This window comes from Nycticebus coucang, chromosome 10 (assembly GCF_027406575.1).
Source record: "Nycticebus coucang isolate mNycCou1 chromosome 10, mNycCou1.pri, whole genome shotgun sequence".
Taxonomy (NCBI): domain Eukaryota; kingdom Metazoa; phylum Chordata; class Mammalia; order Primates; family Lorisidae; genus Nycticebus; species Nycticebus coucang.
In genome coordinates, this window is record NC_069789.1 from 123,710,993 (window position 1) to 123,727,153 (window position 16,161).

Here is a 16,161-nt window from a genome sequence, read left to right on the forward strand (position 1 = left end):
AATCACTTAAGCCCAAGAGCCGGTTGCTGTGAGCTGTGTGATGCCACTGCCCTCTAACAAGGGCGACAAAGTGAGACTGTCTCAAAAACAACAACAATAATTACCACAAAAATAGCTTCTTTTTACTGGGAATTAAACAAGCCTAATGGCTGGGCATGGGTGGCTCAGGGCAGGTGCAGTGGCTCATGCCTATAATCCCAGAACTCTGGAAGGCCAAGGCAGTGGATTGCTTGAGGTGAGAAGTTCAAGACTAGCCTGAGCAAGAAAAAGTGAGACCCCATCTCTATTAAAAATAGAAAAACCACCTGGGCATGGAAATGGGCACCTATAGTCCCAGAAACTCAAGAGGCTGAGGCAAGAGGATTGCTTGAGTCCAAGAGTTTGAGGTTGCTATAAGCTATGACACCATGGCACTCTACCCAGGGCGAAAGAGTGAGACTCTGTCTCAAAACATATATATATATATATAAAATAAAAATTTAAAAACAGACGGCACCCGTAGCTCAGTAGGTAGGGCGTCGGCCACATACACTGAGGCTGGCGGGTTCAAACCCAGCCCAGGCCAGCTAAAATCAACAATGACAACTGTAACAAAAAAATAGCCGGGCATTGTGGCGGGCGCCTATAGTCCCAGCTACTTGGGAGGCTGAGGCAAGAGAATCTCTTAAGCCCAAGAGTTTGAGGTTGCTGTGAGCTGTGACAACACGAATTCTACTAAGGGTGGACAGTGAGACTCTGTTTCAAAAAAAAAAAAAAACAAAAACAAGCCTAGCCCTTTGTTAAGGGCTTTAATGTAGGACTTCAGCATTTGCCTTTATATAGGCCTGGGTTTGAATCCAGCCTCTCCTCCTCATGAACTACAGCATGTTGGGCAAGTAACTTTATTTGAGGGGCCTCAGTTTTCTCATTTGTGAAACAGGCACCTTAGTGGTCAGGTTTCACAGCAAGATGGTGTATGCCTACTCCTCAGCTCCGAGTCTGGCCCAGAGGGAAATTTGGGGAGATGTGGGAAGAGATAAGAGCCAGGCCTTTTGCCCAGGGAAATAGAGATGCAGATTAATGGCTGCTCTCAGGAAGAAAGTGAGGTACTGAACAGGACAGGTACTAAATAAGTGGTGGTGGGTGAGTGGAAGCGACCAGACACATGGAGATGCACAGAGAGGAAGAGGAGAGAGGCAGAGAGAAACTCAGAGACATAAAGAAAGAAGGGAAGGTCCAGAGGGAGGCAGAGCTAGGTGAAGAGAGAGGAAGAAACACAGCTACAGAGAAAGGAGGGAGACAGAGGTCAAGAGAGAGCCAGAAAAAGTAGAGTGAGGTTTTATTCCCCAGGGCCTGGACTAGGACAGATTTCCACAATGTTTGTCAAATAACAATGCACCTGACAGTGGTAAAACGGCCTTGGCGGCTCCCAGGCTCTGGTAGGATGAGAGGGAGGCAGGAGGCAGAAGCTGAGACCTCTCCAATCCCCATAACTCCTGTTTGCCTCCTTCCCCCAGGTGAACGGTGTGCTGACAGCACTGCCTGTCACTGTGGCCGGTGGGCGGCTTTCAGTGACCCATGGCTCGTCAAAGGCGGTGCTGGCAGCTGACTTTGGGCTGCAAGTCACCTATGACTGGAATTGGCGAGTAGAGGTGATACTACCCAGTAGCTATTATGCTGCGGTGTGTGGGCTCTGTGGGAACATGGATCGCAACCCCAACAATGACCAGGTCTTCCCTAACGGCACACTGGCTCCCTCGATACCCATCTGGGGTGGCAGCTGGCGAGTCCCGGACTGGGATCCACTGTGCTGGGACGAATGTAAGGGGTCCTGCCCAACATGCTCTGAGGACCGGATGGAGGAATATAAGGGCCCTGGCTTCTGTGGACCTCTGGTCCCAGGCACAGGGGGCCCCTTTGCCGCCTGCCATGACCACGTGCCACCTGATAGCTTCTTCAAGGGCTGTATTCTGGATGTCTGCCTGGGAGGCGGGGCCCATGACATACTTTGCCAGGCGCTGGCTTCCTATGCTGCTGCCTGCCAGGCTGCAGGGATTGTCATCAAGGACTGGCGGACTCAGGCTGGCTGTGGTGAGTGTTGAGACCGTGGAGCAGGAGCAGGGGGCAGGGTTCTGTCTCGGTAGGGCTGGTTTGATTTTATTCCAGTCCTTTCTCTGTGCTTCTGTCTCTTGGCACCTCTCTCTGTGTGTCATCTGATTGTCTCTGTCTCTCTGTTTGTCACTTTCTCCCCCGTACCTCCCTCAGTTTCTGTTTGAGTCTCTCTGTATCTCTCTGTCTCCTGTGTCCCTCTCTGTCTCTCTCTATTTTCCTCTGCTCCTCTTTGTCTCTCTGTCTCTATCTCCTCCCACCCTGTCCTAGGACACCCCTGACACCAATCTGTTTTTCTCCTTCCCACTCCCTCATCTGCCCACAGAGATCTCCTGCCCAGACAACAGCCACTACGAGCTCTGTGGCCCACCTTGCCCAGCCAGCTGCCCATCCCCAGCTCCCCGCCCACCCTCAGTGCCATGTGATGGTCCCTGCACGGAGGGTTGTCAGTGCAACCCAGGCTACGTCTTCAGTGCTGACCGCTGCGTTCTCCTGCAAGGCGGCTGTGGCTGCTGGGCCAATGGCACCTACTATGAGGCCAACAGCAAGTTTTGGGCAGATGACACCTGCTCTAAGTGGTGTCACTGTGAGCCTGGGAGTGGCTCACTAGTTTGCAAGCCTGCCAGCTGTGGGGTGGGTGAAGAGTGTGCCCTCCTTCCCTCTGGCCAGCATGGCTGCCGTCCCATCAGTACGGCTGAGTGCCAGGCGTGGGGTGACCCCCATTACATCACTCTGGATGGGCACAAATTCGACTTCCAAGGCACCTGCGAGTACCTGCTGAGCGCACCCTGCCCTGGATCAGCCACGACGGCTGAGAACTTTGCAGTCACTGTAGCCAATGAGCATCGGGGCAGCCAGGCTGTCAGTTACACCCGCAGTGTCACCCTGCATATCTACAACCACAACCTGACCATGAGTGCACGCTGGCCCCGGAAGCTACAGGTGAGGACGGCGTGGGTCCCAGGGTTGCCTGAGATGGTAAGGAGTCCACCATTCCCCTGAGCACTTTTCACAGCTTAGCTGATGCACCACGGAGAGGTTCAGAGTACAGATCTATAAGCCAGAGGGCTTGAAGCAGTGACTTCCCCCTCTCTAAGCCTTAGTTTATTCCTCTGTAAAATGGGTCTAAGAAAAGTGCCTGCATCAGGGAAGCCTGAGGAGCCAGTGACATCGTGTTTATTGATTATAAGAGAAGTAGTTGCATGGTCAGAGTACCCAAGGCAATGGAGCCAGGATTCAAACCGTATTTGCACCGCTCACTGCCCCTCCTCCCCCTCCTGCAGGTGGACGGCGAGCTCGTGGCTCTGCCCTTCCAGCTGGACACAGGTCTCCGCGCGTACCTGAGCGGCGCCGACGTGGTGGCAACCACGACCTTCGGACTCTCGCTGTCTTTCGACGGGTCCAGCTCCTTGCGCCTGCGGGTGCCGGCGACATACGCGGGCGTCCTCTGTGGCCTGTGCGGGAACTACAACAAGAACCCCGCAGACGACCTGACGGCGGTGGGCGGGAACCCAGCAGGCTGGAAGGTGGGCGGCGCCCCGGATTGCGGGGAGTGCGTCCCTGGGCCATGCCCTAAACCGTGCACACCCGAGCAGCAGAAGCCTTTTGGCGGCCCAGATGCCTGCGGAGTGATCTCCGCCCTCGACGGTCCGCTGGCGCCCTGTCACTCTCTGGTGCCACCAGAGAAGTACTTCCAGGCCTGCTTACTGGACGCCTGCCAAGCTCAGGGCCATCCCGGAGGCCTCTGCCCTGCCATTGCTGCCTACGTGTCAACCTGTCAGGCAGCTGGGGCCGAGATCAAAGAGTGGAGGCGGCCGGACTTCTGTCGTGAGTACTGATCCACGCATGTCCACCTAGTGGTGTCTTTCTCCGCCCTTCCCTGGACTCTAAGACAAGAGCCTTTCCTTCCTACATGGTGCTCAGGGACCACTTCCTTCCCCTGAGCCAGGTACCTCCCATCAGAGAAACACGTTACCTTCACACACTCAAATACACCAGGTCAGGTGCGGCAATGGGAGAGACTCAGAGATTTCTGGTCAGAAACCTTAGGCCCAGGACACTCTCAGGGACTCATCAGCCATGAGCTCAGGTCTCCAAGTGGTATAGATTAGAGTGACTGGCCCTGTCACACAGCAAAGACCCCCATCAGAGAGACTCAGTGAGTTACATCTGATTGGATGCCCCTTGACTGTTCACATGCTGAAATGTACCTAGTCACATACCTTCAGCAGTATCTGGCTAGATTATACACCAAAACAAACCAGTCAGATGCACCCAGAAGGAATCAGGACTCTGATGTAGCCCCAGGCAGATCCATAGACTCACAGTTAGATAGCCCTGGGCAGTTTCTTCAAAGAGATCTCCTTGGTCAGATTTATGCTGGCACACCTGGAAACAGGTCATGTCAGAGAGATGCTGGCAGCTTCTCTGGGTAGACAGCCACAACTCCAGCAGAGAGGTATGCTCAGGTAGAATCATGCCCCAGTCACATCCACACCCTCAGATGCCCATAGTTGGTTCTTGCCTGGCTGGTCTTTCTACTTTTAGTAGAGACAGGGTCTCACTCTTGCTCAGGATGGTCTCGAACTCCTGAGCTCAGGCAGTCCACCCACCTTGGCCTCCCAGAGTGCTATGATTAGAGGCCACTGTTTCTGGCCTGGCCCCACTGTTGGTTCTAATCCAACCAGATCACACTCACCCAGGCAGAGTCACACAACCTGGACAGAGACTTAGTTAAACACCCCATCCCAGCTCCCATGCTGAATGCCCCAGTCAGTTGTGCCGGATCAGATGCCTAAACCCATTGGTACCCAGGTGACCCAGCAGTTCTCCCTCAGGACCTTTTCCCGGGACGGGCGTGGGAGATCCAAGCCTATCTGGTTCTTCCCTACTTTGTCCCTTCCTCTGCCTCCCCTGCCACACCCACCTGGCTTATTTCATCCCCACCTTGTCCCCGCAGCTTTCCAGTGCCCTGCCCACAGCCACTATGAGCTCTGCAGTAACTCCTGTCCTGTGAGCTGCCCAAGCCTCTCAGCCCCTGAGGGCTGTGAGTCAGCCTGCCGTGAGGGCTGTGCTTGTGATGCTGGTTTTGTGCTCAGCGGCAACACCTGTGTACCTGTGGGCCAGTGTGGCTGTCTCCACGATGGCCGCTACTACCCACTGGGCGAGGTCTTCTACCCGGGTCCCGAGTGTGAGCGGCGCTGTGAATGCAAGCCAGGTGGCCAAGTCACCTGCCAGGAGGGCATGGCCTGTAGGCCCTATGAGGAATGCCGGTTGGAGAATGGTGTCCAGGGCTGTCAACCCACCGGCTGTGGCCGCTGCCTAGCCAGTGGGGGCATCCACTACATCACCCTTGACGGGCGTGTCTATGACCTATACGGCTCTTGCTCCTATATCTTGGCCCAAGTCTGCCAGCCAAAGCCTGGGGATGAGGACTTTACCATTGTGCTTGAGAAGAATGCTACTGGAGACCCCCAACGCTTGCTGGTTACTGTGGCTGGCGAGGTCATAGGCCTGGCTCGGGGACCACAGGTGAATGGACACTGACCCACCCATGGGGTTCTGAGGAGACATGACCCTGCTCTGTAGGATCTGAGAGGAAAATTGCCCCAATACAGGGGTCTTCAGGGGGATACAGCCCTGTCCTGGAGGGTCTGTGGGGGATGGTCCCACCGTGGCAATTAGGGGGCAAACCCTAATGGACTGAAGGAGACACAGCTCTGACCTGGGGCTATGAGGTGATAGCCTCACCTGTGCTTCTGTAAGTCCCTGACCTACCTGCCCCTTCTACCTAGGTTACTGTGGATGGCGAGGCTGTGGCCCTGCCTGTGGCTGTGGGCCGTGTGCGGGTGACCGCTGAGGGACGAAACATGGTTCTGCAGACAACCAAGGGATTGCGGCTTCTCTTTGATGGGGATGCCCACGTCCTCATGTCCATCCCTAGCCCCTTCCGTGGACGACTTTGTGGCCTCTGTGGGAACTTCAATGGCAACTGGAATGATGACTTTGTCCTGCCCAGTGGCACAGCAGCCCCCAGTGTGGAAGCCTTCGGAGCTGCATGGCGGGCGCCCAGCTCCTCCCAGGGCTGTGGTGAGGGCTGCGGACCCCGTGGCTGCCCCGTGTGCTTGGCAGAGGAGACGAAGCCATATGAGAGCAACCAGGTCTGCGGGCTGCTCCGTGACCCCAAGGGCCCGTTTGCGACCTGCCATGCATCGCTGAGCCCCTCTGAGTATTTCCGCCAATGTGTGTATGACCTGTGTGCCCAAAAAGGTGACAAAGCCTTCCTCTGCCGCAGCCTGGCAGCCTACACAGCAGCCTGTCAGGCTGCTGGCATGGCTGTGAAGCCCTGGAGGACGGACAGCTTCTGCCGTGAGTATCTGTAGGTCCCTCAGAGGACTCCGGACCAGGGACGGGGGTGGCTCCTGACCCTTCCTTCTGTCCACATCTTAAATCAGGCTCTCCCTGCCCCCACACCCCCTTTCCCGCAGCGTACTCTGCCAGCTTTCCTCCTACCTCCCTGAGTGCTCTTCTCAGACTCCTTACAAGGGCCCAGTCTCCTCCAACCTCAAATTCACTTCTTCCCTAGGGCTCTGTCCTCGACTCTTTCTGCGGTGACCTGAAAGGGACAGTTGGGTGGGTCGGGCAGTGCACAAAATAGAGCCTGAGTGTGAGGTTCACCCAGACCCCCCCAAGACAAAATGGCATCCCCTCAGATCCCCCCGGTACAAGACCACAGCTCATTAGACACCCCCCCAAACCAGGACTGTACCTCTCCTTTAAATCCCAAGGCAGGGATATGTCTTCTTCAGTTTGCTCAGGGCAGGCCCTACACGCACGGCCACCACCCACACCCACAGTCCTGTTCAGTGTTGACAGTGGACCTTGTCTGGCTCCAGCCCTGAACTCTCTCCTGACTGCCTGCCTCTGGGGTCCCGAGGCCTCCTGGACACCTTCCCCTGGGTGTCCTTAGAGTCTCTCACACCTGCTGTGTTCCCAACTGGAATCAGCATTTCACCCCTAACCTGGTCCTTCTTTCCCCTACCCCAGTGCCCATCTCAAGACAGCCATACCATTCATCAGTTGCTTAGCCAGAGCCCACAGCTTTACCTGGGATGTTTCCCCTGGGTCCTCACAGCCCCTGTCCCAACTCCAACTTCCCTGCCTATACCCCCCATCCCACCTGACCCCTCTCCCTATTCCCTCAGTCACTCCAACCCCTCTGTCCAAGCTCCCCGTCCTAGCCCTGACACCTCTGCCTATGTCCCCATCCCACCCAAAGACCCTGCCCATGCCTCCCTATCCCACCCAAATCCCCAGCCATGCCTCCCCATTCACACCCCTACCCTTCTCCCATGCCCCCCATCCCAACCCTGACCCCCATGCCCATGTCCCCATCTCACCTAAACCTCCTGCCCATGCTCCCCCATCCCAGCCAAACCCTCTGCCCATCATACCCCCACCCCAACCCTGTGCCCGTGTCCCCATCTCACCTAAACCCTCTGCCCATGCCCCCCTGTCCTGCCCCAACCCTCTGTCTGTCCTTCCTCGGTGCAGCATGTTCATTTGGAGCAGTCACCATCTGTCTCACCGTGTGAGAACTCTGAGGCTCTTATCACTGGGTCCTCAGCGCCTCCCAACCTAGAGCTTCGTGCATAGTAGGTCCCATTAGTTATCCCGTGCCCTGTGGAGATGTGACCATCCCTGCCTCCTCTCTCTGCAGCGCTCCAGTGCCCCGCCCACAGCCACTACTCCGTCTGCACACGCACCTGCCAGGGCTCCTGTGCGGCTCTCTCTGGCCTCACAGGCTGCACCACCCGCTGCTTTGAGGGCTGTGAGTGTGACGACCGCTACCTGTTCTCCCAGGGTGTCTGTATCCCTGCCCAAGACTGTGGCTGCACCCGCAGTGGCCGATACTTGCCGGTGAGTAGGGGCCTGAGGTGGGCAGAGAGGGTGGAGCTTGTGTGCTCACCACCTGGACGATGGGGCTGGAGGAGCTGCCATCATTTCCCAGCTGTGTGACTTAATGCAGGCAACCTCCCTCTATCAGTTTCCTGTGGCTGCTGTAACAAATTATCATAGACAGGTGGCTTAAAATAAGAGACATTCATTCTCTTACTGTTCTGGAGGCCAGAAGTCAGACATCAGGATCATTGGGCTGAAATCAAGGTGTTGCCAGGGTGGTGTTCCTTCCAGATGCAGGGAGATTCTGTTCCCTGCCTTCTCCAGCTTCTGCTTGCTGCAGGTGTTCCTTGGTGGTGACCACACCACCACTATCTTCCTCTGCGTGTGTCGTAAAATCTCCTTCTGCATCCCTCTTATATGGAGAAATGTAATTGCATTTGAGGCCTACCCAGGTAATCCAGGATAAATTTTCCACCACAAGATCCTTAATTTAAGCCAGGCGCAGTGGTTCACACCTATAATCCCAGCACTTGAGAGGCCAAGGTGTGTGGATTGCCTGAGTTCTAAGGTTCGAGACCAGCCTGAGCCAGAGCGAGACCTCGTCTCTAAAAAAAATAGCCAGGCATGGTGGCAGGTCCCAGCTACTTGGGAGGCTGAAGCAAGAGAATCACTTAAGCCCAAGAGTTTGAGGTGTGTGAGCTATGATACCACTACACTCTACCAAGGGTGACAAAGTGAGACTCTGTCTCCAAAAAAAAAAAAAAAATCCTTAATTTAATCACATCTGCAAATGTGTTGTTTGCGTATAAGGTAGCATTTACTGCTTCAGGGGTGAGGACTTAGGGGGCCATCATTTGACCTACCACAGTTCCCTCCCTGAACCTCATTTTCTTTTTTTTCACCTGTAAAATGGGGTTAGTCCTCATTGTTGAGTCATAGGTGTCTGAAGATTGGGTATGATTGAGCCAGAGATGTATCCACTGAGCACTGGGCCTTGCCCTACATGTTCATCACTCTCAGTAAAGAGAACAGCACAATAAGTAGCCCAGCTAACAATCTTTCGGTAATATGAATCAAATTGAATAATGGATTTATTCTCGTTAACAATATTTCCTGAGTACTTAATATGCACCGAGTTTGTCATGGGTGTTAATTTAATAATCACAGCAATCCTTTGAAATAGGTACTATTGCTATTTCCCCCATGCTGAAGAAATTGCAACATAGAGAATAAAGTCCAAGGCACTCCCTGAACAAATGGCATTAACTTAGCACTACTTGTAAGTGGAGTCAGACTTTTGCTCCTTCCATCAGGTCTTACTACCTACTAGAAGCCATCCATGTTCTCCTAGGCTGAGTAGGATGCCACCTCTGGACTCTCATGGTTTGCATCTCATGGATGCCCCAACCCATCCCAACCTCTCTGCCTGAGCCAAAGTCTTAGGTTCTTAAGTCTGGCGTATGGTGGAAAGGTCTGGCATAGAGATATAAATGTGGGCAATATTTATCTTATTGATTACATTCATTCATTTCTTTTTTTTTGGCCAGGGCTAGGTTTGAACCCGCCACCTCCGGCATATGGGACCGGTGCCCTACTCCTTGAGCCACAGGCGCCGCCCTACATTCATTCATTTCTTTTAAAGTTTTCAAACGTTCGTTTTTGAAGAACTCAAACTTGGCTCCGCACCCATAGCTCAGCAGCTAGGGCACCGGCCACATACACCAGAAGGTAGCAGGTTCAAATCCAGCCCAGGCCTGCCAAACAACAATGACAACTACAACCAAAAAACAGAGAATTGCGTAAGCCCAAGAGTTTGAGGTTGCTGTGAGCTATGATACCACTGCACTCTACCAAGAGTGACTAAGTGAGACTCTGTCTCAAAAAAGAAAATCCTTAATTTAATCACTTCTGCAAATGTGTTGTTTGCATATAAAGTAGCATTTACTGGATGGATTTCCTTCCCTGGGCATTGTGGCAGGCACCTGTGGTCCAACTACTTGGGAGGCTGAGGCGAGAGAATCACTTGAGCCCCAAGAGTTTGAGGTTGCTGTGAGATGAGACACCACAACACTCTACCGAGAGTGACATAGTGAGACTCAGTCTCAGAAAAAAAAAAAAGAAAAAGAAAAATTGCAGGTATAATATAAACAACTCCTGCTCTTCACTCAAATACTTCAACTGTTGACTTTATACAATGTTTCCTCCATCATGCTCTGTGTATTAATACACAGTATACACCTATCATTTTCTCTGAACCATTTGAGAGTACATCACAAACATAGTCCCACTTTACCATGAATTTCCTAAGAATAAGGAAATTCATTTATATGGCACAGTACAATTATCAAAATCAGAAAATTAACATTGATTCAATACTATTATTTAATTTATAGATTTTTATTCAAATGTCACCAGTTGTCCCAGTAATATCCTCTATAACAATTACCACTCTCCTGGTGGAGGTGCGGCTGAAGATCAGACACTGCTTTTAGTTTTCACAAGATTTGATGAAATCACCAAGTAGTGAATGTGGATAGAGAAGAAAAAGGTCTAAGGGCTCCGCGCCTGTAGCTCAGCGGCTAGGGCGCCAGCCACGTACCCCAGAGCTGGTGGGTTCAAATCCAGCCCAGGCCTGCCAAACAACAATGACAACTACAACCAAAACATAGCCAGGCGTTGTGGCGGGCGCCTGTAGTCCCAGCTACTCAGGAGGCTGAGGCAAGAGAATCACTTAAGCCCAGAGGTTGGAGGTTGCTGTGAGCTGTGACGCCATGACACTCTAGCAAAGGCGACAAAGTGAGACTCTGTCTCTAAATAAATAAATAAATAAATAAATAAATAAATAAAACGTAGTCTTAAGGCCAACTCAGACTCATGGGGAGAGGAAATAAACTCCATTTCTTAATGAGAGTCTACTGCAAGATCACTCTGCCTGGGTTCAGAGGGTTGAAGAAGGACTGTGTTCGTTTTTTGCAATTCATCACACCTCCATAACCTGGCCCTTTTCTGTGCACAGGTGAACTCCTCCTTGCTGACATCAGACTGCAGTGAGCGCTGTTCCTGTTCCTCAAGCACTGGCCTGACATGCCAGGCAGCTGGCTGTCCAGCAGACCGTGTATGTGATATCCAGGCTGGAACCCGGGACTGCTGGATCTCCCGAGGCCTCTGTTCTCTCTCAAAGGGTGCCAACCTGACCACCTTTGATGGAGCCCACAGTTCTGTCGACTCTCCTGGCATCTATGAGCTTTCTTCCTATTGCCCAGGACTACAGAAGACCATCCCCTGGTACCGTGTCATTGCTGATGTCCACTGCCGTGGCAAAACTGGGGGTGTGGGCCAGATCCACATCTTCTTCCAGGATGGGATAGTGACAGTGACCCCACTCAAGGGCGTGTGGGTAAGCTTGGGCTCGGGGAGGGGAGGAGATGATGGATATCTTCCCTGGGTTTTTGTTTTTCCTGGCTGCCTCTCTGTCTTGCTATCTGTCTGTTTTCCTTTATCTGGGTCTCTAGAGTTTGGTCTCTGGATTTGTATTTGTTTCAATATTTCAAACTTAGTCTCTCTGTTCTGGCTGAGTTCTTGAGGAGCAAAAACACACGCAAGTAACATAATAGTTTTGACATTAGTATCAATCAAGACTCCATTGATTGCAAGAGACAGAAAATCAAATTCAAATTGAAAGCAAAAGTTGAATTTATGGGCCCATATAACTAAAAGAACCCAGGGCTAGAGCTTCAGGAGTAGCTGGATCCAGGTGCCCTGACAGTATTGTCAGAAATATGTACCTCTATCTTTTAGGGTTGTTGATCACTAAATTGACTTCATTCTTTTTTTCTTTTTTTTTTTTGAGACAGAGTCTCACTATGTTGCTCTTGATAGAGTGCCATGGCCTCATGGCTCACAGCAACCTCCAACTCTTGGGCTTAAGTGATTCTCTTGCCTCAGCCTCCCAAGTAGCTAGGACTACAGGCACCCATCACAACGCCCGGCTATTTTTTGTTGTTGTTGCAGTTGTCATTGTTGTTTAGCTGGCCCGGGCCGGGTTCGAACCCACCAGCCTTAGTGTATGTGGCTGGCGCCATAACCACTGTAATGCCTGACTTCATTCTTAAATGGCTTTCCCCTCATAAGGGTGAAGACAATCGCCCAGTGGCCCCAGGCCTGCACTCCACCAGTTTAGCTACCTTAGCAGAAAGAACCAAGATTATATTTCACTGGGCCATTTTGGGTCACGTTCCCACCCCTAGAACCAATCCCTGTGGCCTTGGGGATAGCATGTTGTGATTGGTCAGGCTGGGGTCACATGATAATCCCCAACACCACACTCAGAACCCACAGGACTAGCATATAGTTGTACTTATGGCTATTTATTTATTGCAGTGAAAGGATAAGAAGTAAAATCAACAAAGGGAAAAGATGCATCATGCAAAGTCGGGAGGAAACCAGGTGCAAGGTTCCAAAAGTCCTTTCCCAGTGGAGTTGCACAGGACATACTTAATTCCTCCAGCTATGAGTTGCAACAAAACACGTGAAATGCTGTCTACCAGGGCAGCTCATTACACTCTCAGTGCCAAGGGGTTTTAATTCATATCAGTACCTTTTGGCTAGCATCTACCAGAATTTTGGACTCCCAAAAGGAAACTCAGAAGATTTTCAGCACCTTTTTTTCATCACTAGAATATAAGCCTCAGATAGACAGGGATCCTCCATCTTGGTCACTACTTTGTTCCCAGTACCCAGATCAGGGCCTGGTACCTAAAAGGTACCCAGGAAAAGTTTAGTTTTGTGGATAAACTCAGCCCTGCTTCCTCTGTGCCAAGCCATGTGCTAGGTAACAGATGACTCCAACCTAGTTCTTGTACATGCAAAGCTTACAGCCTGGAAAGACTTTCCACCCACTGTCTCCACCTATCTTTATTGTGTCCATCTTTTCTTCCAGCATCTGTTGTCCCGCCTCTCTTTTTTCTTTCTTATTTCTTTCTTTCCTTCCTCCTTCTTCCCCCATCCCTCCTGTTCTCCCTCCCTTTCTTTCTTCCTTTCTTCCTTCCACCCAGTCACCCATCCATCCATTTCAGATCTATCCACCTATCTTTCCTGTCTATTGATCTCTCTCTCCAATCATCTGGCAGAAGAAAACTCAGATGCAAGAGTATTTTTAAAAAAAGAGAGAGAGAGAACTCTTTCAAAAGAGTTTCACTAGGGAGTCTAACATTATTTATTTATTTATTTATTTATTTATTTATTTTGAGACAGAGTCTCACTATGTCACACTCAGTAGAGTGCTGTGGCATCACAGCTCACAGCAACCTCAGACTCTTGGACTTAAGCAATTCTCTTGCCTCAGCCTCCCAAGTAGCTCGGACTACCGGTGCCCACCACAATGCCCAGCTATTTTTTTGTTGCAGTTGTCAATGTTGTTTAGCTGGCCTGGGCTGGGGGTGAACCTGCCAGCCTTGGTGTATGTGGCCAGTGCCCTACCCACTGAGTTACAGGTGCATCATGGGAGTCTAACTTTAGAAGGAATCACTCATCAACTAAATAGATAATAGTTATTTAAAAGAAAAGCTTAGAAGGTTACTGGGTCTACAGCCTATAATAAAGAAAAAAATAATTTTCTCACAAGATCATTATATTTGTTAAAGTCATTACTTATCTTCAAACATCAGCATTGTAAAAATAAGAGGTAAAGTTGCTTTTGTTAGGGAATTAATAACTTACAGGACATGTTGAAGGGTTCTTTTATTTTGAAAACTAGAACCAAACCCTGGGAGTTGATTATTTGTTTTGTTTACCCATTGGGTAAACAAACTCCCCAACTTTAGGATGTTATGTGGATCCTCCCACTCTCCATCCTTCTATCCATTCACCCATACCTCCAGCTATCTTCTTTTTTGTTTATTTGGTTTTTTGTTTACCAGAAGGCTCCAAGATGACCCAGCTATCTTCTCATGTATCTGTCTTCCATACGGTGCATCCATCCTAGTCTTCATCTCTCTCAGCTCCTACCTCCTTGATCTAGCTCCTTAAACTTACTGTCTTGCTTGGGGTCTCCACCCTGGTGACACTCCAACTATTCTGTGGCTCTGGCCTCACCTCTGTGTTTGCCCACCTCCACCAGGTGAATGGTCTCAAAGTGGATCTCCCAGCTGAAGTGTTAACATCTGTGTCTGTGAGTCAGACACTGGATGGCTCCACGCTAGTCCACCAGAAGGGAGGGGTCCAGGTGCGGCTTGGAACCAACGGGAAGCTGGCTGTGATGGTCACCAACTCCCACGCTGGAAAGCTGTGTGGGGCCTGCGGAAACTATGACGGGGACCAGACCAATGACTCCCATGGGAAGACAGCAATGGAGAAATGGAGAGCACAGGACTTCTCGTCATGGTGAGAAATGGAGTATGGAAACAAGGCTTCTTGGAGAAGGGACCCTCATGGGACGGGAGCAGTCAGGGTGGGCACTTAGTCTGCAAGAGCAGATGCCAGGTTTCTCTGTCTCTTGCAGTTATGGCTGATCAGTCATCCACCGGGAATGAAGACTTCAGGACCTGATGGCCAGAGGTTGCAATATTTGAGAGGGGGCAGAGCATGGTAGGGCACCCCCTACCTGAGCCGTCAAGGCCAAATGTGCGAGCATTAAATAAATATCTTCAGCTAAGCTGCATGCAGTGTGTGTCTCATGCCTTCTCATCCCTGACTTTCCTTCCTGCATAGCAAGTGTCAGATGCCTGCAAAATGTGGCACCTGATAAATGTTTACTGGGGGAAGATGGGGGATGGCGCCTGTGGCTCGAAGGAGTAGGGCGCCGGCCCCACATGCCGGAGGTGGTGAGTTCAAACCCAGCCCTGGCCAAAAACTGCAAAAAAAAAATAATAATAATTTACTGGGCGGGGGGAGAGAATTCATGATTGCATGAATTGATGAAGAGATGGAGGAGTGGGTGGGGAAATAGGAAGATAACCAAATGAATGATTAGAAGAGGGATGGATGAGAAGGTAAATGATTGGATTGAGGGAAGGAGTGGAAAATGGAGAGGACAATAGTTCTGGCTCTATAATATAACCCTAGCAAGTTAAGTTCTCTCTGGCTCCGTTTTCCTCGTTTTTAAAATGGAATTAGTGATAGTACATACAGAGTTGGAGTGAGGAGTTTATACATGAATCTTATCAAATCAAAACTGAAGTCTTGGTTCCCTTCCAAACCTGTCCCCAACCCACCCCCTGATGATCTTCTGCACCTCCTCAAATAGCACTTCCCCCAGCACTGAGTGAGTTTAGCAGCCAGAAAGTAGAGGACTATACCCACCATCACCTCCTGGTACCAGCCATCATCCTCATCCACATTGACAACACCAAATCCTATGACCCGTTCTTCCCCTCCAGTAATCCATTCTCACAGGCACTCCAGAGGAATCTTTCTTAAAATATAAATCGGATCATTTGCTATAAATTTTTCTTATAATAAAATCAACTTCCTATGAGTTCCCTGCGAACCTTTTATGACTCATCTCCTGTCACTGTCCTCCTTGCCAATTATAATTTGGAAACCTGATCTTTCAATTTATTGAACATGCTGAATCTTTCTCATCCCCTCTCCCCATTACATGATGGCTTCTACTCATCTTTCAATGTCAACTTAAATGTTAACCACCCTAGGCCTTCATGACCACCCCACCTAAAGTGGATCCCCTTCTCTTGCTAACTTCCTTCCTAGCATCCATCATATATAATAATTATTTTTTCAGAGATAAAGACTTTTTTTAATGCTTTATGTCATTATTATTATTTTTTTTTTTTTTGTAGAGACAGAGTCTCACTGTACCGCCCTCGGGTAGAGTGCCGTGGCATCACACGGCTCACAGCAACCTTTAACTCTTGGGCTTACACGATTCTCTTGCCTCAGCCTCCTGAGCAGCTGGGACTACAGGCGCCTGCCACAACGCCCGGCTATTTTTTTGTTGCAGTTTGGCAGGGGCTGGGTTTGAACCCACCACCCTCGGCATATGGGACCTGCGCCCTACTCACTGAGCCACAGGTGCCGCCCTATGTCATTATTTTTTTAATTTACATATAGTCAAATGGACTATTATTGTTTTACAGTTCTGTGAGTTTTAACACAGGTATAGATTTACGTGACCATCACCACAGTCAGGATACAGAATGTTTTTGTCACCACCAA

At 50.6% G+C, this 16,161-nt stretch overlaps 1 protein-coding gene across 2 annotated transcripts in view; it reads left to right on the plus strand.

Moving 5' to 3' along the window:
* Positions 1–14,641, plus strand: part of FCGBP (Fc gamma binding protein) — a 51,649-nt gene extending 37,008 nt beyond the window's left edge. For both annotated transcript variants that reach the window (XM_053604313.1, XM_053604314.1), the window contains 9 exons: positions 1,497–2,070; positions 2,414–3,030; positions 3,372–3,915; positions 5,048–5,619; positions 5,883–6,456; positions 7,808–8,007; positions 11,006–11,386; positions 14,108–14,370; positions 14,489–14,641. In XM_053604313.1, the coding sequence (XP_053460288.1) occupies positions 1,497–2,070; positions 2,414–3,030; positions 3,372–3,915; positions 5,048–5,619; positions 5,883–6,456; positions 7,808–8,007; positions 11,006–11,386; positions 14,108–14,370; positions 14,489–14,498 (3,735 nt within the window). In that variant the 3' untranslated portion in view covers positions 14,499–14,641. The remainder of the gene's footprint in view (positions 1–1,496; positions 2,071–2,413; positions 3,031–3,371; positions 3,916–5,047; positions 5,620–5,882; positions 6,457–7,807; positions 8,008–11,005; positions 11,387–14,107; positions 14,371–14,488) is intronic.
* Positions 14,642–16,161: the final 1,520 nt, after the last annotated feature.